The sequence below is a fragment of the Heptranchias perlo genome, chromosome 3, assembly GCF_035084215.1.
Source record: "Heptranchias perlo isolate sHepPer1 chromosome 3, sHepPer1.hap1, whole genome shotgun sequence".
Lineage (NCBI taxonomy): Eukaryota > Metazoa > Chordata > Chondrichthyes > Hexanchiformes > Hexanchidae > Heptranchias > Heptranchias perlo.
The window spans coordinates 79,584,929-79,611,048 of record NC_090327.1 but is presented as its reverse complement, the minus strand read 5'-3'; the positions used below and the strand labels follow the sequence as shown (position 1 = coordinate 79,611,048).

The following is a 26,120-nucleotide window of genomic DNA, read 5'->3' as shown; positions in this document are numbered from 1 at the left end:
AAGCAGCCCTTTTATGGGCTCCTTACAAACTATATTCCACCCCCCACCCCCTAGTGACTGGCCTGATATGGGCTGGGAGTTTGCCTGCACTATGTAAATCAAGTTAATCCTAGATAATCAGGTGAGGTCAGCACACTAATATTCGGGCGGGCCAATAATGCATGGCCTGACTAATACCCAATCAGAAAATCTACCCCAATATATTAGATATATTGATAACTGGTTCTATTTGAGTGGAATGACAGCAGCAGATAGTGGTTGATATGGGGATCAGTGGCAATACTGGAAATGAAGGAACGCATTAGAAGACACTACTGTGTGGTCCAGTAAAGATTTTTTTTCTTCTAGTTTACAGCCATTTCCATAAAAAGCATTCGCGATAACAAACAACATCATTGATAACATAATCTGAAATTAATTGAATGTAGAGTGACAAACAACAAGCATCAAAAAATGTCACTGGACTTCTTTTAAAAATAGTTTTATTCTAGCTAAATGCCAGTTTGTACTGATGAAAACTATTCATTGGGTCAGCCCTCTGTGTAAGACCTATCAATCTTTTAACTGGAAACAGGTTAAAGATAGTAGGTCTGGGGTGCAACTAGTTTGTGCTATTAGAGGACAAATAATTAGTGTCAAGTCTTATAGATTGTTTCACAGTATATAACTAGTTGAGACCCTACTAGGAGTATTTGCATCAAACACATGTTTTTTTGACATGATGATTGGGTAATATATCACTTACAAATGTGTAGTCCTTTATCCTTCCCTAATGGTCTAGTAAGAAATCCTTTTAAATTGTGGATATTTTTCACACTCTCCTTGGGACAGTCCACAGGGGGGTGACCACTAGAAATATCTGATGGACGTGATGTTAGTCTGTATCCTGCTGAGATTAGTAAAATACTAAATTTAGTGGTCCCACACACATCAAGGAACTCCAGCATTGCAGGAAATGGCTTAATGTTTAAGTTTTTTCGAATCTTTACTCTTTGTAGAGTTGGGGGCAGAAGGATGCCGCAGATCTCTGTTAGCAACCAACATATGCATCTGGCTTGATGTATCTTTTTATTACCTTTTTTAAAATTTGAAACCTTTATACCATAGGGTGAATTCTGTCATTATTGTGTATCCTTGCCATGAATGCTCCAGTGCTTTGCTCTGGAACCTGAAGTGGAATTTCAGATATTTAATGTGGTCCTTCAGCCCAAACATGACAGTACTTTGTTCATTGCTGTAATGCAGCAAATTTACTGTAGCAATAGATCAAATGACTGCTTCAAAGTAAAAATATCACACCTTGCTCATACCAAAAAATATAGACATCACAGATTTCAGAAAGTTGCAATTTTTCAATCTTCCCTAAATATGCAAATTATGTATTGAGACTGCAGAATAGTCAATGTACCATCTTTGTTCAAGAAGGGAGCACAGGAGGAGGGTTTAGAAGTAGTGTAACCAAGGATCAGTACTGGATTTACTTTTGTTTTTAGAGTATATAGATGATTTGGGTTTGGGGAGCACAATCTTAAAATTTGTCTAGATGGCACAAAGTAGGGGGTTTTGGCAAACTGCAAGGAGTACTACAAAAGGCTTCAGGAGGACGTAGTCAGGTTCGCAAAATAGGCAGACAAATGACAGATGCAATTTAATGGCGGGAAGTATGAGGTAATATAATTTGGGAGAAAAAGCAATGTACGGGAGTATACATTCAATGGACAGATGCTGTAAGGTCCAAATACCTAATTCTCTGAAAGTGCAAGTGCACGTAGATAAAGCCATTAAAAAGGCTCACAGCAATTGGATTTTATATACAGAGGCATAGAGTACAAGAGTACAGAATTATTGATAAATCTGAACAAACCATTGGTTAAGCCACTGTTAGAATACTGTGTGGCATTTTAGGCACCCCATTATAGAAAGGATATGAACGCCATGAATAGCATACAATGTAGATTCACCAGGTTGATGCCAGGGATAGGAAACTATAGTTAACAGGAGAGACTTGAGACACAGGGACTACTTCCACTGGAACAGAGACAGATAAGATGAAGTTTAACAGATGTTATTAAAATTATGACAAGTTTTGGAAGAGTGAATAGAGAAATACCATTTACTGAGCTGAATGGCCACCTTCTAAGCTGCAGACTTCTAAGATTCAATATTGCAATTTCATGTCAGTTAGTGCATTTTAGGTAATAAATACATACTGAAGGACTGTTAGGACTCTTTTCCAGTTGCAAAAACCCAGACACACATTTTTAAAAATCAGGCTTCTCTTAGTCACACAGACCAGAAGGTAACAGCTTTGTTTCTGATCTGTGCTGAGTTAGCTGATCTAAATCATGGCAGCAGTTGGAATGCTGAATTTGGCTTTATCATCCCTTTTTTAGTGAGAGGGAAAAAAAAAATCAACCAGCATTCTCACTTTGATTGCCATCCAGTGACCTCTGTGGACCGTCCAGGGAGAGTGTGAAAAATACCCAATATTTAAAAGGATTCCTTACTATTCAATTAGGGAAGGATGATGTACTTTAAGTTTGTATATAGAACTATACATGTTTATAGCACAGAAGGAGGCTATTCAGTGCATTGTGTCTGTGCTGACTCTTTGCTAGAGCAATCCAAAAATAATTCCACTGCTCTGCCCTCTTGTTGTAGCTCTGTATCTTTCTCTGCTTTCAATATTTATGCAATGGTCTATACTCCCTGTGAGAAAGCATTACATACAATTACATAGAATATATAGCACAGAAACAGGCCATTCAGCCCAACAGGTCCATGCCGGTGTTTATATGCCACATGAGTCTTCTCCCTCCCTACTTCATCTAACCCTATCAATATATCCTTCTATTCCTTTCTCCCTCATATGTTTAACTAGCTTCCCCTTGAATGCATCCATGTTAATCCCTCAACTACTTGTGGTAGCGAGTTCCACATTCTAACCACTCTCTGGGTAAAGAAGTTTTTCCTGAATTCCTTATTGAATTTATTAGTCACTATCTTATATTTATGGCCCCTAGTTCTGGTCTCCCCTGCAAGTGGAAACATCTTTTCCACATCTACCCTATCAAACCCTTTCATAATCTTAACGACCTCTGTCAGGTCATCCCTCGGTCTCCTCTTTTCTAGAGAAAAGAGCCCGAGCCTGCTAAATCTTTCCTGATGGGTATAACCTCTCAGTTCTGGTATCATCCTAGTAAATCTTTTTTGCGCCTTCTCCAATGCCTCTATATCCTTTTTATAATATGGAATTATAGATACAGAACTGTTCACAGTACTCCAAGTGTGGTCTAACCAAGGTTCTATACAAGTTTAACATAACTTCTCTGCTTTTCAATTCTATCCCTCTAGAAATGAACCCCAGTGCTTGGTTTGCTTTTTATGGCCTTATTAACCTGCATCACTACTTTTAGTGATTTGGGTATCTGTGTATAAAGTCAATTTCAGCATTCCAACAACTGCCATTACATGCTCTAATGAATCTCAATATGAAGACATTTCTCCTAATTTCTCTCCTCACTCTTTTAGTGACAATTTTAAATTGATGACCGCCGCATCGCTGCTCCCCAACCAGGGGAAATGGAATTTTCCTACTCACCCTATTAAAACTCTTTAGAATATTAATAACCTCTATTAAATCTCCTCTTAGCTTTCCCTGTTCTAGTGGAAATAGTCCCATTATCTGAAATTGCTCCTCAGAATTATAGTTTCTCATCCCTGGTATGATCCTAGAGAATCTTTGCTGTATGATAATTTTTCAAATAGGAAAATGAACAATGAAAGATTGTTTCCACTGATTGATGAAGAGGCATAGAGTCAGGATTAGAGCAAGTTAGAAGAAATCTTTTAACATCGAGGGATTTTAGAACGTGGAATGATTTATCACAATTGACAAGGTAGAGACTATAGTATAATTTACAGGAAATTGAATAAATATTTGAAAAGGAGCACTATAAAAGGATACAAGGGAAAAACAGGGAGATTGGATTAGAGTAGTTGACTCCAATTGAAGAGCTGCCATTGGTACAGGTGCAATGGGTGAATAACCTTCCGTGCTGTAAGTTCTATGATTTTTGTGGAACAATATATGTGCTTGGGTGTTGGTTGAGAAATGCTCAGATTCAGATGTGATCTCCTCCATGGGGAACAGCCTGCCAACACTTACTATCCAGATTTACATTTAAAGAATGACCATTTGGTTGAGGTGCTGAAGTACTGCTGCTAACTGTAGAACTGGATCTCAGCAAGTGCCAGTTTACTTCAGGAGCTTATGGGGTTGGGGGGGGTGGGGGAAAGGGGGAAATCATAACCATTTAGACTGGGATTAATTTCCTTCCTGGCACTAATTATGACTAATATTACCACCAGGACTTTTGCCAATATCACCCTGGCAATAGCAGTAGAAGTTGAATTACGGACAGATTTCAGAGTTTCTCCCCTCTTTAACAACAGAGCCAACACACTGCTGCCAAGGTTGAAGGAAGGAGCTGAGCATCGGAACAAGAGTAGGCCATTCAGCCACTTGAGCCTGTTCTGCCATTCAGTTGGATCATGATCTGTACCTCAACTCCATTTACCTTCCTTATATCCATATCCCTTGATACCCTTACTTAACACAATTCTATCGATCTCGGTCTTGAAAATTTCAATTGACCCAGCATCCTCAGCCTTTTAGGGGAGATAGTTCCATATTTCCACTACCCTTTGTGTGAAAAAGTGCTTCCTGATTTCACTTCGGAATGGGCCTAGCTCCAATTTTAAGATTGTGCCCCCTTGTTCTGGAGTCTACCACCAGAGGAAATAGTTTTTCCTCATCTACCCAATCGAATCCTTTTGTCATTTTAAACACCTCGATTAGATCACCCCTCAACCTTCTAAACCCAAGGGACTACAAACCAAGTTTATGCAACCTGTCCTCATAATTTAACCGTTTCGGCCCCAGTATCATTCTGGTAAATCTGCACAGTACCCATCAATGGCCAATATATCCTTCCTGAAGTACGGTGTCTAGAACTGAGCGCAGCATTCAAGAACTAGCTACGCCTCTAGCCAAGCTGTTCCAGTACAGCTACAACACTGGCATCTACCCGACAATGTGGAAAATTGCCCAGGTATGCCCTGTCCACAAAAAGCAGGACAAATCCAATCCGGCCAATTACCGCCCCATCAGTCTACTCTCAATCATCAGCAAAGTGATGGAAGGTGTCGTCGACAGTGCTATCAAGCGGCACTTGCTCACCAATAACCTGCTCACCGATGCTCAGTTTGGGTTCCGCCAGGACCACTCGGCTCCAGACCTCATTACAGCCTTGGTCCAAACATGGACAGAAGACATGAATTCCACAGGTGAGGTGAGAGTGACTGCCCTTGACATCAAGGCAGCATTTGACCGAGTGTGGCACCAAGGAGCCCTAGTAAAATTGAAGTCAATGGGAATCAGGGGGAAAACTCTCCAGTGGCTGGAGTCATACCTAGCACAAAGGAAGATGGTAGTGGTTGTTGGAGGCCAATCATCTCAGCCCCAGGACATTGCTGCAGGAGTTCCTCAGGTCAGTGTCCTAGGCCCAACCATCTTCAGCTGCTTCATCAATGACCTTCCCTCCATCATAAGGTCAGAAATGGGGATGTTCGCTGATGACTGCACAGTGTTCAGTTCCATTCGCAACCCCTCAAATAATGAAGCAGTCCGAGCCCGCATGCAGCAAGACCTGGACAACATCCATGCTTGGGCTCATAAGTGGCAAGTAACATTCGCGCCAGACAAGTGCCAGGCAATGACCATCTCCAACAAGAGAGAGTCTAACCACCTCCCCTTGACATTCAACGGCATTACCATCGCCGAATCCCCCACCATCAACATCCTGGGGGTCACCATTGACCAGAAACTTAACTGGACCAGCCATATAAATACTGTGGCTACAAGAGCAGGTCAGAGGCTGGGTATTCTGCGGCAAGTGACTCACCCCCTGTCTCCCCAAAGCCTTTCCACCATCTACAAGGCACAAGTCAGGAGTGTGATGGAATACTCTCCACTTGCCTGGATGAGTGCAGCTCCAACAACACTCAAGAAGCTCGACACCATCCAAGATAAAGCAGCCCGCTTGATTAGCACCCCATCCACCACCCTAAACATTCACTCCCTTCACCATCGGCGCACTGTGGCTGCAGTGTGTACCATCCACAGGATGCAGTGCAGCAACTCGCCAAGGCTTCTTCGACAGCACCTCCCAAACCCGCGACCTCTACCACCTAGAAGGACAAGAGCAGCAGGCACATGGGAACAACACCACCTGCACGTTCCCCTCCAAGTCACACACCATCCCGACTTGGAAATATATCGCCGTTCCTTCATTGTCGCTGGGTCAAAATCCTGGAACTCCCTTCCTAACAGCACTGTGGGAGAACCGTCACCACACAGACTGCAGCGGTTCAAGAAGGCGGCTCACCACCACCTTCTCAAGGGCAATTAGGGATGGGCAATAAATGCTGGCCTCGCCAGCGACGCCCACATCCCGTGAACAAATTTAAAAAAAGATGGGTTCTATACAAGGCTCTGTACAGCTACATCATAACTTCCTATACTTTGTATTCAAGTCTCCTTGAATAAAGGCCAACATTCCATTGACTTTTTTGATTTCTTTATGTACCTGCCCACTAACTTTTAATGATGGCAAGCAAAATCAAGGAAAACTCAAAGATGTTTTATAAATACATAAAGGGCAAGAGGATAACTAAGGAAAGAGTAGGGCTTATTAGAGACCAAAGAGATAACCTGTGTGTGGAGGTGGAAGACGTGGGTATGGTTCTTAATGAATACCTTGCATCTGTCTTCACAAAAGAGGGGGACGATGCAGACATTGTAGTTAAGGAGGAGGAATGTGAAATATTGGATGCGATAAACATAGTGAGAGAGGAAGTATTAAGGGGTTTAGCATCTTCGAAAGTAGATAAATTGCCAGGGCCGGATGGAATGTATCCCAGGCTGCTAAGAGAGGCAAGGGAGGAAATAGCGGAGGCTGTGACCATCATTTTCCAATCCTGTTTGGCTACAGGTGTGGTGCCGGAGGACTGATAACGTTGTACCGTTTAAAAAAGGAGAAAGGGATAGACCGAGTAATTACAGGCCAGTCAGCCTAACCTGGAAACAATTCTGAGGGAAAGTATTAATCGTCATTTAGAAAGGCGATTAATCAAGGACAGTCAGCATAGATTTGTTAAGGGAAGGTCGTGTCTGACTAATCTGATTGAATTTTTTGAGGATGTAACAAGGAGGGTCGATGAGGGTAGCGTGTTTGATTTAGTCTACATGGATTTTAGCAAGGCTTTTGACAAGGTCACGCTTGGCAGACTGGTCAGAAAAATAAAAGCCCATGGGATCCAAGGGAATGTGGCAAGTTGGATCCAGAATTGGCTTAGTGGCAGGAAGCAAAGGGTAATGGTTGATGGGTGTTTTTGTGACTGGAAGGTTGTTTTGCAGGGCTCAGTACTAGGTCCATTGTTTTTTGTAGTATATATCAAGTGATTTAGACAAGTGTAGGGGGCATGATTAAGAAGTCTGCAGATGATACAAAAGTTGGCAGTGTGATTGATAATGAGGGAGAAAGCTGTAGACTGCAGGAAGATATCAATGGACTGGTCAGGTGGGCAGAAAAGTGGCAAATAGAATTCAGTCCGGAGAAGTGTGAGGTAATGCATTTGGGAAGGGAAAACAAGGCCAGGGAATACACAATAAATGGTAGGATACTGAGGAGTGTAGAGGAACAGAGGGACCTTGGAGTGCATGTCCACAGATCCCTGAAGGTAGCAGGACACGTAGATAAGGTGGATAAGAAGCTAACGGGATACTTTCCTTTATTAGCCGAGGCGTAGAAAATAAGAGCAGGGAGGTTATACTAGAACTGTATGAAACACTAATTAGGCCACAGCTAGAGCACTGTGTATAGTTCTGGTCACCACATTACAGGAAAGATGTGATTGCACTAGAGAGGGTACAGAGGAGATTTACGAGGATTTTGCTCGGACTGGAGAATTTTAGCTATGAGGAAAGATTGGATAGGTTATTTTGTTTGGAACAGAGGAGGCTGAGGGGTGATTTAATTGAGGTGTATAAAATTATGTGGGGCTTAGATAGAGTGTGTAGGAAGGACCTATTTCCCATGGCAGAGAGGTCAAAAACCAGAGGGCATAACTTTAAAGTAATTTGTTGAAGGATTAGAGGGGAGTTAAGAATTTTTTTCACCCAGAGGATGATGGGGGTCTGGAACTCACTGTCTGAAAAGGTGGTCGAGGCAAAAACCTTCAACTCATTTAAAAAGTACTTGGATATGCACTTGAAGTGCTGCAACCTACAAGGCTACGAACCAAGAGCTGGAAAGTTGGATTAGGCTGGATGCCTCTTTTTCAGCTGGCACAGACACGATGGGCCAAATGGCCTCCTTCAGTGCTGTAAATTTCTAGGATTCTGTTTTGTGTATATGGACACCCAAATCTCTTTGGTCCTCCACAGTTCCTAGTTTCTCACCATTGAGAAAACATTCCGATTTGTCTTTCTTGAATCTAAAGTGAATGATCTCACACTTCCCCACGTTGAACTCCATTTGCCACAGTTTTGCCCACTCATTCAATCTGTCTATGCCCCTTTGTAATGTTTTTTTTTGTAAATGCTTGCTCTCATCTACACAACTTACTATGCCTCCTAACTCAGTGTCATCTGAAAACTCTCCATTCCTTCATCCAAGTCATTAATCTATATGGTGAAAAGTTGAGGCCCCAGTACTGACCCCTGGAGAACACTACTTGTCCCATCCTGCCAATCTGAGTATTTTCCCTTTCCCTACTCTACCCCCTATCTTCCAACCAACTACCAACCCATATTGCAAGGTTGCCTCTAATTCTGTGCGCTTTCATTTTTTCTAATAATCTCTCGTGCGGAACCTTATTAAAGGAAGTCGATATAGCCAACCTTCATAGACACTCCCTTATCCACCATGTTAGTGACCCTATCAAAAAATTCAACTAGATTAGTCAGACATGATCCACGCTGACTCTCTCTGATCAGCTTATACTTGTTCAAGTGCTCAGTCACTCTACCCCAATGACAGATTCCAGTAATTTCCCCATAGCTTACGTTAGACTGACAGGCCTGTGGTTACCTAGTTTCTCTCTCCCTCCCTTCTTAAATAATGGAGTGACATTTGAAATTTTCCAACCCAATGGCACAATTTCTGAATCAGGAGTGCTATGGAAAATTATGACCAATTCATCTGCAATTTCCTCGCCTATTTCATTTAATACCCTGGGGTGGAAACTATCAGGCCCTGGAGATTTGTCTCTCTTATGTCCCATTATTTTATGCATTACTATTGTTTTTTTTAATTATAATAAATCCAATAAGTTCCTTCCCTTGACATATTTTTAGTTTCCCTTGTACTGCTGGTATTTTATCCTCTCACTTTACTGTGAAGACAGATACAAAGTACTCATTTAACAAGTCTGCCATTTCCTTATTGTTGATTATAATATCACCTGTATCTGTTTTTAATGGATACATGTTCCCGTTTACCGCTCTCTTTCTCTTAAAATATTTATAAAGCTTTTATCTTTTAACATTCTAAAAGGGGAAGGTCGCAGAACTGACACATCAACTGATTTTTTTCTCTGTAGCAATTCCACAACTAAAGCTAATAAAACCAGTTAGAGGCTATTTCATCACCATCAGCATTTCATTTTTTACTTTTATTACTTCTCCCATCAAACACAGCTGCAGTTGAGTAACATGTCTTTGTGTGATGGAATACGAGTGTGGCTGTATTTTGAATTTTTTTATTTGTTTATTTTGCTCTATTGCAAAATTTTCTGGAATGTAAGGTGAAGTTGCTTTGCAAATTGATTCTGCTGGTTATTTACCATCAAATACTACTAGTACATAGATATTTATTAATCATTTCATCATAGCCAATCAATTTGGTATGCCAGTTCTCTCTTACACTGTTACTTTATAATAGTAATGGCTGTAAACTAGAAGGAAAATAACCTTAAATGGAGCACTGTCTTCCGACGCATTACTTCACTTCTAGTCATGTTCTCATGCTGCCTGCATTGTTCCCAAGGTCACCACTGCCATTTCCAATGCTGCCACTACCTGCCACTGTCATGTCACATAAATAAAACATTATCTACTGCTAATGATGATTGTTGAGATACCTACTTTATAAATGTTGCAACAGGACTATACAAACTGCGACATTCTAGAATGGGGTCAACATTGCAGTGAACCAACTAGTCTCATATATGAAGATTAACCACTTGAGAGAGATACTGGAGAGAATCCGAGTAACTGTATCAACAAAAACTTGCATTTGTATAGTGCCTTTAACATAGAAAAACTTCTCAAAGTGCTTCGTAATCAGACAAAATTGACACCGAGCTTAAGAAGGAGATATTAGATGGGATGACTAAAAGCTTGGTCAAAGAGGTAGCTTTTAAGGAGAGGCAGAGGGGTTTAGGGAGGGAATTTCAGAGCGTAGGTCCTAGGCAGCTGAAGGCTTGGCCATCATAAATCGGGGCAAGAAGGGAGAAAATTAGACGGGAATAGAAACCCATCACAAGGGATTTCTTAAGCAATACTATATAAATGGAGGAAAGGTGAATGACCCTGTAAATGTACAATATGTTGCAACAGATTCAATTGAATCTGATGCTTTTGTTTACCTTAGGTTTAAACTTTTAAAGCAGAAAACTTCCTTGCCGTTACAATAAGTGTTTTATGTTCAAATGGCTCCAATTTTGGTAGGAGTCATTATTTTGAATACATTTGATACAATCTTTTGGTATTCAAAACATCTTACTTGATTGTTTTCATTTCAGTAGATTTTTAATAAGCTGTGTATGATACGGACAAGAGATGACATGAAAAAGTGAAAACCAATTAAAGTTTCTTATGTGATCAGCCAGCAATGCTTAAATGATGTATTTTTACATCAAGCTCTCTTAATGGGGCCAATAGGTTGAAAGGTTTGAAAGTTATCCTCCGTTCTTATAGTGGTGGTCTCTCACTATACATTTATAAGTCCTGTAAATTACAAAGTTTCAGCCCAGGTTTCAATTTATTACCTAGTATGCAGTTTACAATCTGGCAAACCTTTTTGATATTGTCAACTCAAAATCATAATAACAGTGCTCTCATTAAGATGTTTGCTCTTGAGATTGGTTTCGATCTTAAAGGTGGAAGTTTGGGCGGTAGCAGTATTCTGTAACCTTTACACTGATAGTGGTAAGAGACAGTGTTAATTGAGTTGTCAGGTAGCAGTACAAAGTAGAGATTTGGCACTTTTAGGGAGAGAATTTTTAGGAACAGTTTACAATATGCCCCGAAGCTTATGATTGTGTACAGAACGTATACCTATTCTTTAAGTATGAAATTAATTCTATTGAATGTTTGCGTATATCATCTCTCAGATTTCTTTGGAGGTTCCAAAAGTAGTGTTGGAGGTCAGGATTTGAACTTAGGTTTACCATTTCTTTACCGCAACAATGGGAACTGGGAAAAGGTGGGTGATACAGGATAAAAGAAGTGGAGAAATTAACAATAAAATGTGAATAGTTGTAATAAAAAAAAAATACATAAATAGAAATCTTTTATTTTCCGGCTCCCCATTCTATTCCTGTTTATGATTGAGCAGTAGTGAAGTGCTACTTATACCTGAATTTGTCAATGTTCACTAGATTTCCTTTTTACTGGATTTCCCGTTTATATGTAATCTATAGAGCAAGGGTGCACAAATGCACTTTGTTGGATACAGAAGAGGTCTATCTGCAGTCAACAACCATTTCAGATGACAGCATAATTCTTGATCAGTTAATTAGTTCCTTAGAATATAATGTAATGTGTACTGCAGTGATGGAAATTTTTAGGAACAATTTACAATTTGGCCCTGAAGCTTAAGATTATGTGCAGAACATATAACTAAACTGCAAGTATGAAATTAAATAGATCAAAGTTATATAGGTACCATCTCTCAGAATTCTCTGGAAGTCTCAAAAATAGTACTGGAGGTCAAGATTTGGACTTAGGTCCACCATTTCTGTACCACAGCTTTGGTGCACCATAAGCATTCTATTACAATTAAGCGGATATGTTACCCTGAAAAACAATTCTGTAATTGTAGCAAGTTCCTCCCTTCAATGAAGATATCAGTTTCTGTAGCATGTGATCAGTCTGAAAGCAATGCTGTTAAACATGCACAGTATTTACATAATGATAGACAGCTCAAACAGTTTTAATCTTGTCAAGATAAATTTTTGACTCTAATATGTAGTCCCATAAACTTTACAGCATGATAGAACTCCACTTATTTTGTACAGCAGTTGGTTGAAATACAGATGTAATAAAAGCAAGAGTGAGAGTAAACAGTCTAAAGAGTGTGTAATTAAATAACAGAACAAAAGGCCTACTGGAGACATTGCCACCTACACAAAACACTGGAATTAAAAATGCTTTTCCATTTACAAAAATGTGAAACACCTACAAAGACACAATAAGATTTTAGGCTATAGTCAACATCTATCCTCCATTCCACAGACATGACCACAAATAAATTGACTGTTAACTATGTGATCAGCAAAGAGTGTCCCTGTGCACTGTATCAGGGAATTGAGTATAGGTAGTTGGATTGAAATAAGAGTGTGCCATTTCAAGTCCTACTTATGAACTGCCTGTGCTCCATTCTCTAGTGTAATATATTGAGAAGTTTTCTGTAATGTCTATTTGACCAGTTTCATGCAGTTTATTCAAAATTATTAATTTTTGCTTCATGGACTTAATATAGTAGTCTAGGTACAAATATGGTACTTACTAATGCATATTTTACCTGGTGACCACAAGTTGTCTTCAGGGCCTCATAGTCTAGCCACTTGGAAGGGAATGTTGAAATGCAGAGCCCTTGACAGTTTTTTTTCCTTTTCATTGCTTGACCTGTCCAAGATTTGGCAACACGATATCTGGGAAAAATAGGGAGTCCAAATGTCAGCAAAAGCTGCAATTTGAGTCTACGCATTGCCTCAAATGAAGTAATAGAATCCTGTAGTTGAGTGGGTTATTGAGAATTTTCCATAATCACTGATGACATGCTGAAGGGGCTGATTGGTTCATACCAGTGTTGGAACATCTCGCGAGAGTATTTTCTATCAGGTCCTTTTGCCTTCAACTGGGCTAAACCATTCACAACCCTGTTTTTTTTAAACATTGATAGAATTTACATTGCAATTGTGTTTGTTTGATTAAAATATATGCATAAAACAGTGATTTGTTTTTGTAAAGCTGATGCTGACTCTAATGTAATGATATTTTATTTAAAGCGTGACACATGAGCTTATATAGTCACAAGTTTCATTTTCTGTACTATGTATCATTATTCTTCTAGGTGCAATACAGTGACATGCAGAACGGCAAAGAATGTATGACGTACCTGACACTTTCACCTGTGCAAATGACTTTTCATGGCATAGGAAGCTCCATTGAGGCTAGCCGTGATCAGGTAACCAAAAATTAAATCTATATTGAAACTGATTATAAATGGTATATTTCTCATTTCTATTTTCTAACGTGTCCACTAGACGGAGGCTAAAAGGGCAGGCTGGTGATCACAAGTGTCTTCAGGGCCTCATAGTCTAGCCATCTGGTAGGGAATGCTGAAGTTGCGGAGCCCTTGTCAGTTGTTTCTCCTTTTCGTTGCTTGGCCTGTCCAAGATCTGGCAACACGATATCTGGGAAAAATAGGGAGTCCAAATGTCAGCATAGGCTGCAATTTGAGTCTGGGACTCCCAGTGCATGGCACAATACAGGATAGTTTTTTGCCATTTGTCTATCGAACCATTTATTTTAATAGGTACTATTCAAAGATTAATCTGTTTAGGATTTCAGAGGGTACTGCTTTTATGGAATTTGAGTGAAAAGTTACAGAAGAGTTGATGTTTAGACAAAAGTGCTGGTTTTCACCAGAGTTGAATTGCAGAAAATGTGTCTGAATTGAAATCTTATTCCTGAATTAATTACAGTAACATACTGCAAAGATAACATCAGTTTCATTCAAGCGTTCATGTAGGAGGACTAGATTCATTGTTGATCCTTGTTGAAGCATGAAATTAACTCCATAGAAGATAGAGTCTACTGTGCTCACATGTTCTGATCCTAAAGCTTCATATTCTGTTGAAGGTTTTTTCATTACCGCTAATAGATTTACCATTGTATATTGTAAATGAGTAACAATTTTCATTATGATGATAAATGATTGTTAAATGTATCTGGCTTTCAGAGCTAGTGTTGCATGAAAAATGCTAAAGTTAAATTGGTGCCAGAAAGAGTGGAAAATTGCCCTCGTAAAAGGTTATCCCTCTGGCCCCAAATCCTGTCCCAATGAAACAAAATAGCCATCTACCTCCAGCCAGGAGAGTGGACTATTGATTCCTAAATAGCTTCTGGCATCAATGAATTGCTCACCATAGATCTATTTCCATTGGTGAAGAGGGACAAGGGCAGTTGTTCATAAAATACTTGGTGATTTGCCCCCTTTCCCTCCCCTTCCCCCAACAGCACAGTTAAAGACTAAAAAAGTTAATCATTAAAAGTTTAAAAAATAGGTTTGAGAATTAGTCATCTGAGACAAAACCTGTGACTACAGGGGTCAAAAATTCCTCTTGTCGTTGGTCCGCACGCTCTCCTTTGTGGGGGTTTAAACTTGTAAAAATACCAGTTAGGATTAGTTAAAAATAATAAATAAATATATATTCCCACCATACTGTACAATTCTACTTAAGAAGCTTACCAGCAGCTTCTCATGACAAAAATTGATAAATACAACAGCAAGATACTAAGTGAATCTATACATTTTGTCTGAGGGTGTGAATTCTTGGGGAGGATGGGATGAAGGGAAGTACTACATGAATAAATGACTGGACGGACATTAATTCAAGTGAATCAGTAATGTTTTGCAATGATATTGCTCTCAGCTTTTTCAGGCAATTCATGTTGTAATCATTGGTACAGCTTGTTCCACACATTAATTGCAATGACATACAACTGTTAATGCTTTCAGATTACTCAGCAGTGCAAGAATATGTTTTCATAGGGCAGTTCTGGTTAATTTGACTGAACTTACTCTTCCAGTCATTAGCTGACAAAAGGTATCTATGGGAAATGTTGATATCAGTTGATTTGTCATCAGAACACAGTGCATGCTATTTCTGTTCATTCTGTGAATTGCACATTAGGGTGCAATTAATTTGATAATATGTATATAGTATATACTGTACTTTGTTCTACTCTTTAACCTACATATTTCATTTTTAGCAAGGTTTAAAAGCACTTGGCAGGAAAGTACCAACTATACACTTAACATACAACCAGTCCAGAATTATTTGAACTTCTAGTTTTTCCATACAAAAAAATAATTGTTAATCTCTCTGATCCTCTGTGGTGCAATTCTTGTTTTACTGACATCCCTAAGAGGTGGGATCGAGTCCAAATAATATAACCTCCATCTTTGTTCTAGAGGTTCATGTTTTCTACCCTCTTTTATTTTTAGATCTGGTCTCCCTTGACCACATGATAACTGTGGTTGAGAGGCACACTCCTTGCAGTCCTCCTCTGGTATCACTCTCAGTTGGCCACTAAGGTAATAGTGGGGTAACTAGATTCCCTCATACTTGCTGTATGTGAAATTGTGGGTCCCATACACCACTCCATCACTAAACAACCTTTTCACGTTTGTTCTTACCTAGTTCTATGCATGATCAGTTCTGATTCGCCCCCCACCCTGCCCCAGAAACAATCATGGAGCACACCATACGCTGAAGATTGGGGTCTTCAATTTAGAACCAGAGCTGCATGGTACAGTATATTTGCTATACCATTCTGTAACACCTAAGTGTTTTTCTTTAATCATAACAAAGAAAACAAGCAATAATATTTGGACCTTAAAAGTGCAGAATTATAACGATATGTTCAGTGGAAGCAATAGCACAAGTTTGTTGCGTGGACCATTGACACCTGTTTATTAACTAGACACACACTGACAGTTCTGATTCATGACTGAGTGACTGCTGGACTGGTCTTCAAATGAACCCTGTGGTGAGCTCTTCTACCGCCTACTGAATGCAGACTGTTTGAAGTTTCTTTTAAACATTTCCAAGACATTAGTGCAGCAGGACACCTCCGACGGGGTCCTTAATGTCACCAAGTCAGCAGCTGTTGAAATCTTTTCACTCTGGAATGAGCTGTCTTTTTTTAAAAAGCTGTATTCCAGTTAAAGTTAATGGTAGTACATTACTTAACTTTACTTTAGGTAGACAAAACAATAATAAAATAAGTCTGTTGTGAGAATGACACATTATATATTTTTTTTGCAGTTGAGCACAGCCCAGTAGTAAATCTGCCCTAGTATTAGGAATACAGTTATTCATTTCAATGTTGGGTCAAGCTTGCAATTCAGAATTTTGAATATATGAGTGGAAATTTGGGGAAGTATTTAAAGGATGTTTAGTCCATTAATGGTAAATATTGCATCCTGTCATCAAAGCTATGTTTGCTCAATAGTATCGAGCAGTCAGTGCAGATGTATTAAGTCAGCCACTTGAAGCTGTTTTATGTTGGATGACGAACAAATAGAACTGGGAGGAATTTGTTATTTCCAGTTGTTTCCCTATCCCAGCAAAATCAGTACCTGTCTGTAATTTCTATGTCATAATGAAAAGCATTGTGATGCTTTGTGAACAGCCTGCCTGTGCTCAAAGAGTATGTTAAGCATGCAGTTTAGTTGTGCCCAACTTGCCTATATTTGTACTTCTAATCCTGTGTTTAACTGCTTATTAACCTAAATTCCCAATTTAAATTACTAATAAATTATTTTTAACTCCGATAACAGACCTTCCTGCTGGATCATTTTATAAGAGGTAATGTTACTGCACATTTGCTGCTGAATTCGTTATGTTTCCACTGGTGGTAGTTCAACATGGTAATTACCCGCCTTCAAATTCTCCATGTAAGCTTTCCACAGGCTTTCTGGGGATACCACAAATTGACTATAACGCCAATTAAGGTACTTATTAGGGAAGTGGATCCGACTAAAATAAGAGATGTTGTCCCACTGAAATGAGATAGAAGTCTTTGTGTGCTATTTAATCATAATTGAAGTAGAGTTAAACACCACTCCCTGGACATTCATTTCCCTTCCCACTTTTAAGAGTTCAGGAATGTTTTGCATGAGTGGAGTATTCAGTTTGTTCACTGAAGATACAGATAAGGGGGGTGAAAACCCATGGCCCTTCAGATGCACTACCGCCACAAATCCGATGGTAGTGCAGCCGAAGGGCTGCAAATTAGGCCGGGTCCTAGATAGGGTAGTGCAGCCTTCCCCAGCAGTTTCCATAGTGTAAGGGGCAGAGCATCTGCCCACCCCAAACAAGGACAGCGGCATAGGAGGGGACATGGACACCCGGGCAGGGAGATCCACGTCACTGGCCTAGCATGACATTGATGGGCCAATATGCCAAGAGAAAGCAAGTGTTCTGGACTGCTGATCAGCAAAAGTGGGGCCCACCTTGGGGGTCCATGCCTGGGAATTGTCCTGAACCTCTGAAAATTTGTAAAAGGAGTAAGTTTTGCCTGACTTTCCTTCTTACTTCTGAATTCCTAATTTTTAGCATGTGTCCCTTGTGTTTGAACACTTTAACACAATGAACAAATTACTTGGATTAGCTCTGCTATTTTTCTTTATAATCTTGAAGACTTCAAAAAAATCACCTTGAAGTCTTCTCTTTTTCATAGCAAATAAGTCATAACTTTGGCTATGCTTATACTACAGCTTAGACCAGTAGCTACAGATTCCATTCCAGCCTGGCAGAATTTGATTTATGCAGCCTGGCGAGAAATTGAAGAGAACTCTACACATTGGTACTTATACTTCAACACGTATACAGAGGGGTACTGTTGATTAGTATTGGGAGCGCAGGCGAGATTTTCACGCTCTCAAAACACTTTTTAAAACTTCGTGTACTTTCGGAAAGTGCCTGGGAGGGTCCAAACAGTCTTCCACTCCTTCAAAACCCATCCTCAACCCATAAATGTTCTCCAACTATCTCCCTTTTCTCTCTAAGGTCCTCGATGTTGTTGGCTTCGGCCAGCTCTGTGACCACGTCTCCCAAAATTGCCTGTTCTTGCAAACTACCGCCCCATCTCCAACGTCCCTTTCGTCTCCAAAGTCCTTGAATGTGTTGTCGCCTCCCAAATCCATGCCCATCTTTCCCGCAACTTCATGTTTGAGCCCCTGCAATCAGGTTCCCATCCCTGCCACAGTACTGAAATGGCCCTTATCAAAGTCACAAATGACATCCTATATGACTGTGACTATGGTAAACTATCCCTCCTCATTCTTCTCGACCTGTTTACAGCCTTTGATACAGATGACCACACCATCGTCCTCTTATGCCTCTCCTCCATCATCCAACTGGGTGGGACTGCCCTCGCCTGATTCTATTCCTATCTATCCAATCATGACCTGCAATGGCTTCTCTTCCCGCTCCCGCACCGTTACCTCTGGAGTCCCCATGGATCTATCTTTGGCCCCCTCCTATTTCTCATCTATATGCTGCCCCTCGGCGACATCAAACGAAAACTCGTCAGGTTTCATAAGTATGCTGACGACAACCAGCTCTGCCTCACCACCACCTCTCTCGACCCCACTACTGCCTCTGATTTGTCACGCTGCTTGTCCAACATCCAATACTGGATGAGCAGAAATTTCCTCCAACTAAATATTGGGAAGATGGTAGCTTCGGTCATCCCAATATTTAGTTGGAGGAAATTTCTGCTCATCCAGTATTGAACCAGACCATTCGCAACCGTGGCATCCTATTTGACCTGAGATGAGCTTCAGACCTCATATCCGCTCCATCATCAAGACCGCCTACTTCCACCTCTATAACATCGCCCGTCTCCACCCCTGCCTCAGCCCACCTGCTGCTGAAACCCTCATCCATGCATTTGTTACCTCTAGACTTGACTATTCCAATGTTCTCCTCACCGACCTCCCATCTTCCACCCTCCATAAATTTGAGCTCGTCCAAAACTCTGTTGCCCATATCCTAACTCGCACCAAGTGCTGTTCACCCATCACCCCTGTGCTCGCTAACCCACATTGGCTCCCAGTCCGGCAACACCTCAATTTTAAAATTATCCTCCTTGTTTTCAAATCCATCTGTGGCCTTGCCCCTCCCTATCTCTGTAACTTCCTCCAGCCTTACAACCCTCTCAGATCTCTGCACTCCTCCAATTTTGGCCTCTTGCGCATCACCAATTTTAATCGCTCCACCATTGGTGGCCGTGCCTTCAGCTGCCTAGGCCCTGAGCTCTGGAATTCCCTCCCTAAACCACTCCGCCTCTCTACCTCTCTCCTGCTTTAAGGCGTTCCTTAAAACCTACCTCTTTGACCAAGCTTTTGGTCACCTATCTTAATATCTCCTTATATGGCTCGGTGTCAAATTTTGTTTGATAACGCTCCTGTGAAGTGCCTTGGGATGTTTTACTATGTTAAAAGCGCAATATAAATGCAAGTTGTTGTTGTTAGAATCGCTTCATTCTGGCTCCAGATTGCTCACAGCACTGAGACAGCCAACGTCATGAATGACATCTGCTATGGTTGTGAGTGGGTATGTTATCTGGCCTTGTCCTCCTTGACCTCTCTGTGTCTCCCTCTTCCATCTGTTGTCCATATCCTTCAGCTGCCTTTGCGTGGTTCCAGCCCTACCTGTCCAAAGGCATCCAGTGCTTCTCCATTAATGTCTTCTCTTTCTGCCCCCACCATCACCTCAGCAGTTCACCCAATGGATCCCTCTCCTCTTCCTCATCTACATGCTGATTCTCTATGACATCATACACAGGCATGGGTCAGCTTCCATATGTGTCCTGATGAGCCCAACTTTATCTCTGCATCACTTCCCTCAAACTTACAGCCACCTTTGTGCTGTTAGACTGCCTGTCGAACAACAAGTTGTGGATCAATCAAAATGTCCTTCAGCAAGCATCAAGACGCTGAAGGCGTTGTTTTCAGCATCTTACTATAAACGCCACTGCTTCGCCACTGACTCCACCCCTTTCCTCAGCCACTCACTCAGGTTGAACCAAACGATGCAAAATGTTGGCATCCCGTTGGACCAAGAGCAGAGCATCAAATCCCACGCCCTATTCGTCACAAAGACTGCTCACTTCCACTTCCACAATATTATTCCCCCCACCTCAACCCCATTGCTACTGAAACCCTTATCAAAGTTTTTATCACCCCAAACTCTATTTCTCCAATGTTCTCCTTGCCAGCCTCCCATACTCCACTTTCTATAAACTCCAACTTATTCAAAAATTCAGCCACCTGGACCCTCTGCCATGCATTGAATTTAGAATTCTTGCCGTCTCCAACTTTACATCCTCTCCTCATATCTGTTGGTGCTTTTGCGCACCCCATTCCTTTCCTCCCACCATTATTGGCTGATCCTTCAAATTTCTCAGCCTTATTCTCTTTTTTATATATATTAATGACCTGGACTTGGTATAGAGGGTATAATTTCAAAGTTTGCAGATGACACGTAACTTGGAAATATAGTAAATAATGTGGAGGGAAGTATAAGACTTCAGGAGGACATAGACTGGTGAAATGGGCAGACACGTGGCAGTTGAAATTTAATGCAGAGAAGTGTGAAGTGATGCATTTTGGTAGGAAGAATGAGGAGAGGCAATTTAAACGAAATGGTCCAGTTTTAAAGAGAGTGCAGGAACGGAGAGACCTGGAGGTGCACGTACACAAATCTTTGACGGTGGCATGACAATTTGAGAAGGCTGTTAAAAAACCCTGGGCTTTATTAATAGAGGCATAGAGTACATAAGCAAGGAAGTTATCCAAACCTTTATAAAACACTGGTTAGGCGTCAGCAGGAGTATTGTGTTCAATTCTGGGCTCCACATTTTAGGAAGGATAGCAAGGCCTTAGAAAGGGTGCAGAAGAGATTTACTAGAATGGTGTCAGGGATGAGGGACTTCTGTTATGTGGAGAGACTGGAGAAGCTGGGGTTGTTCTCCTTAGAACAGATAAGGTTAATGGGAGATTTGATAGAGGTGTTCAAAATCATGATCGGTTTTGACAGAGTAAATAAGGAGAAACTGTTTCCAGTGGCAGTAGGGCCGGTAACCAGAGGACACAGATTTAAGGTGATCGGCAAAAGAGCCAGAGGCGACATGAGGAAGCATTTTTTATGCAGCAAGTTGTAATGATCTGGAATGCTCTGCCTGAAAGGGTGGTGGAAGCAGATTCAATAGTAACTTTCAAAAGGGAATTGGATACATACTTGAAGGGAAAAAATTTACAAGACTATGGGGAAAGAGCAGGGGAATGTGACTAATTTGATAGCTCTTTCGAAGAGCCAGCACAGGCACGATGGGCCAAATGGCCTCCTCCTGTGCTAGGAACATAGGAACAGGAGTAGGCCATTCAGCCCCTCGTGCCTGCTCAGCCATTTGATAAGATCATGGCTGATCTGTGATCTAACTCCATATACCTGCCTTTGGCCCATATCCCTTAATATCTTTGGTTGCCAAAAAGCTATCTATCTCAGATTTAAATTTAGCAATTGAGCTAGTATCAATTGCCGTTTGCGGAAGAGAGTTCCAAACTTCTACCACCCTTTGTGTACCTACTATGATACTCTCTTTCTCCCCATTTCTCCCTCCGTTTTAAAAATCTTTTCAAAAGCTTTCTTTTCAACAAAGATTTGGGTGACCTCTCCTAACTCTCCGATCATGGCTCGGCATCCAATGTCAAGCTAAAAATTAGACTCAAATGCTTCTTTTTTGCCACAACATCCACTGTACAAAATCACTAGAGGTGCAAGTTGCCTGCTAGCAATGTTATGTCATTGCTGGGTTCCCTGTATTCTTCAAGTGGCAGACTGCATGTATATTAAAATTAGAGCTGCATAACACAATTCTATGATCTACATCAGCTGCCAGGGACACTATTTTAAATGCCAAGCATGAAACATGAAAGTAACTGCAAATTATCCTGCCTCAGCTCATGATTCCTGTAGTTTCAATCATTTGATTTTTGCAAGCCACTTTGAACAAGGACACAAGATAAATGAATGGTACTAGCCTGAAAATAATAGATATTAATATCTATGCATCATCAGTACCAAAGAACAAAGATATAATGAGACATAGTATTGTCAACCCAAAGCTGTTGTTTGATTCATTCTATCAGTGCTGTCTCGTATGTGCCTATCGTAATTAAGGACTTTTTTGATAATTTTTCCACAGAAAAGATTTGGAGTTACATTTAAATGGTCTGTTTTAAAATAAAGTGGGTTAGCAGGGGTTTAAATGTTCTATAGCCGTTGATACAAAGAGGAGTTTATATGTTCATGAGCCAGGCATTGGGCAGTCAGGGATAAAGCTTAATTCATGAGGTGATGATAGAGGCAGAAAGAGAAGCCATTGCTGGAGATTTAGTGGCTGCATTCAGACCACGCGAAAGCAGTTGAATCTCATTTCTTAGCTCAGTGGTAATACTCTTGCCTCTGAGTCAGGAGGTCGTGGGTTTAAGCCCCACTTCACTGTCTTGAGCATGTAATCTAGGCTGGCAATTCAGTGCAGTACTGACGGAATACTGTACTGTTGGATGTGCCTTCTTTTGGATGAAACGTTAAATCGAGGCCATGTCTGCCATCCTCTCAGGTGGATGTAAAAGATTTCATGGCATTATTCGAAAAAGAGCAGGGAAGTTCTCCTAGTGTTCTGGCCAATATTTATGCCTCAGCCAAACCTAAAGCAGATTATCTGGCCATTTACTTCAGTGCTGTTTATGGGGCCTTACTGTGCGCAAATTGGATGCCACACCTCCTACATTACAACAGTGACAGCAACCACTGAAAGGTATTTCATTGGCTGTGAAGCGCGTTGGGACGTTCTGAGGTCATGAAAGGCGCTGTATAAATGCAAGTTTTTCCTTTTTTTCAGACTTTTAACAAACATCCACACCATATTATTGTTGGGCTGGCCCTATTCCACCAAGGCCTTTCCTGGTTGCCTGAAGGCAATGATATGACAGGATGTTAATACTAATAGTCAGATACAGCTCCATGGCACTGACTGCCCTCTGGTACCTTGGTCAAGCGGCTAATGCTCATGTGTGATTCAAGACATTTGAATATCAGCAGGCAATATGAAATGAAATGGCATCACAGTCGAGTCTGGTTCTGTCCTCAACCAAAGTCCGTACACACACACACACACACACACACACACACACACACATATTTTCCAGTCAGGGTCATTGGATCCTGGGCTAATTTTTTTTCCTTTTTCTAGCTTGGAGTCACTGAGGTCAATAATAGCTTGGTACAACAGTACCATGGGCAAGCTCAAAATAGATTTTTTTTTTTGCTCTCCGATTTCTGCCACCTGAACGTGCTGACTCATGCTGGGATACAGTTAGGTGCTCCTTGGAAGCAAACCTCCGGTACCTCATTGAGGTGGCCATTCCTGTGGGTGAGCCTGGATAATGAGTGTTAGAAAGCTTTTGATCATGGAGTGCAATGCAGGGAAGCCCTATCATATTGTCACTTGATGTCTGAGCAGGCTCACCTTCTCAAGGGCAGCTAGGGATGGACAATGCCCATATCCCAAGAATGAATATTAAGAAAAACCTTCCAGCTGGAGTCACTAAATGGTCATGATGTGGAGATGGTGATCAGGATTGAAAACTGTGGCTAATTATTTTCCTTTCCCTACCTTGCAGTGCTGAAGCCAATTGTACCAGTACTTCAACTCTGGTTGAGATCAGCTAACTCTTACAAAGTTACTATATTTGTACTGTGGACCTTTTCCTGCTGTTCGCCCTGCCCTGCCCCCTCCCTTTGTTTTCGTTAGCCTTATAAAGGGGCTCTCCTTCAATCTGATTCAATCAGATCTGACAAAGGCTTTCTGTCTGAAATGTCCAACTGCCTTTCCTTTCACAAATGTTGTGATGTGGAGATGCCGGTGATGTGGAGATGCCGGTGATGGCATCTCCACATCACAACATCGTTCACCTGACGAAGGAGGAAGCCTCCGAAAGCTTGTGAATTTAAAATAAAATTGCTGGACTATAACTTGGTGTTGTAAAATTGTTCTCAAATGTTGACAGACCTGCTGTGTATTTTCAGCATTTATTTGTTTATATTTGGAGAAAGGTACTATTTGACAAGAGTATTAGTATAATTAAAGGATTTCTGAACTTGGATGAGTATATCTTCTCTGTAAAATAAAACTTTGTTTGGATGTAGGGGTGTACCTTAACATAATAAGGTTATTACTTCAACAACTTAGATTGAGTTTTGGCTTACTGGTAGCATTCCCGCCTCTGAGTCAGAAGGTGCAGAATTCAAACCCCACTCCAAACAGTTCTGGTGACTGAAGACCAGAGCTTGGGCTCTGAATTCTGGGTTGACATCCAGCAGGATTCTTACGACTGGTTGCCCCCCTCATCATATAGGTTGTGAGAGCCCCCAAAAATCCTCCTGTTGTATTGAACTAACCATCCTATCGGCTGGTAAAAAGATGGTTATTGGCATGGAAGGAGCGTTCACATTGCAACCTGTTAATCAGCCTGCGAATCCTTCCACTGATTCACACTGTTCTCCAAGGGAAGAGCGTGAAGATACAAAAACAACAACTTCAGTAACTGCAGGTAGTGCTACAAATACTTAGCTTTTTTAATGTTTTCAGTTGAAAAATAAAAATGTAAAAAGAACAATTCACAAGTTTTTGCTGTCACTGATATAGCACCTGTTGCAGTGCAAGCTTATCGATATCAAGTTTGAACAGTATTACAATTGCTAATTAGTGGGGTAAACAGTTTCAGAATATTTATTTTGTAGCCTCATGTCATATTGGTACTATGAAAGGGCTAATGGAAAATAACGTTCTAACTACACTAGGACTTTTTCTCTGCTGTGATTGTAAGTTTGCCACAGAAATCCTTGTATCCAGGCCCAGAATGCAAACACATCCAAATGCCATTTTTCCACCAGGGCCTATCCTAGTTGTCTGAAGGTGAATAGCATTGTGTTGGCTTCATTGCAGCATGAGGAGCCAACACAACACTCTTAAGACATAATGTTAAGACAAGCACAAATGCAAGTTAGCAGACAAACTGTTGGTAGGTGAATATAAAGTGCCAACCAGGTAATTCTAGGTGTTCCAGTGACGAGCTCCAATGTTCCAATGTTCTCTGAAACTTGGGAGCAGTACAGGCAGGTATGTAATACATAATGTGGCAATATATGTCTGTACATATGCAACAATGCTTTCGATTTCAGAGGAAACCAGAACAGACAATAGGCATGATTGATATCACCTTCCTAGACCAGAAGACATGACTTGCAGTTATGACAATAGGATAAAAAATATGAATGTTAAAAACCTGTAGATTAGAATAGCACTGGTTTAAAGGTAACTGTGACTTGTGTTTTGTTGGTACAGTCCACTCCACTTATAGGAAACACAGTTTATCAGGTGTCAGCCTTGGCTCATTAGTAGCATTCCTGCCTCTGAGTCAGAAGGTTGTGGGTTCAAGTCACACACCAGAGACTTGAGAATATAATCCGGGCTGACACTTCAGTGCAGTACTGAGGGAATGCTGCACTGCCTGAGGAATCATATTTCAGATGAATCGTTAAATCGAAGCCCCATTTGCACTCTCAGGCATACTTAAAAGATCCCATGACACTATTCGAAGGAGAGTAGGGGTGTTCACCCGGTATCCTGGCCAATGTTTATCCTTACATTACAACAGTGACTACCCTTAAAAAGTATTTAATTGGCTGTAAAGTGCTTTGGGACGTCCTGAGGTCATGAATGGAGATATATAAATGCAAGTCCTTTCATTCTTTTTATCGAAACAATCAGGTAAGCCGGACAGACTGTGCTCACCGAAATGAAAGAGTAACATATGTATACATTTATCCGGATGAGTTTATCAGTGCTACCGTTAACTTTGTACCATCTGCCAGGGCTTTTGTTACAAATTGTTTGTTGGCAA

The 26,120-nt window shown here is 40.9% G+C and overlaps 1 protein-coding gene across 6 annotated transcripts in view; it reads left to right on the top strand.

The window, feature by feature from the left end:
* Window positions 1–26,120, top strand: part of stau2 (staufen double-stranded RNA binding protein 2) — a 339,148-nt gene that overhangs the window by 247,901 nt on the left and 65,127 nt on the right. For all 6 annotated transcript variants that reach the window (XM_067980463.1, XM_067980462.1, XM_067980461.1 and 3 more), the window contains one exon: window positions 13,425–13,538. In XM_067980463.1, the coding sequence (XP_067836564.1) occupies window positions 13,425–13,538 (114 nt within the window). The remainder of the gene's footprint in view (window positions 1–13,424; window positions 13,539–26,120) is intronic.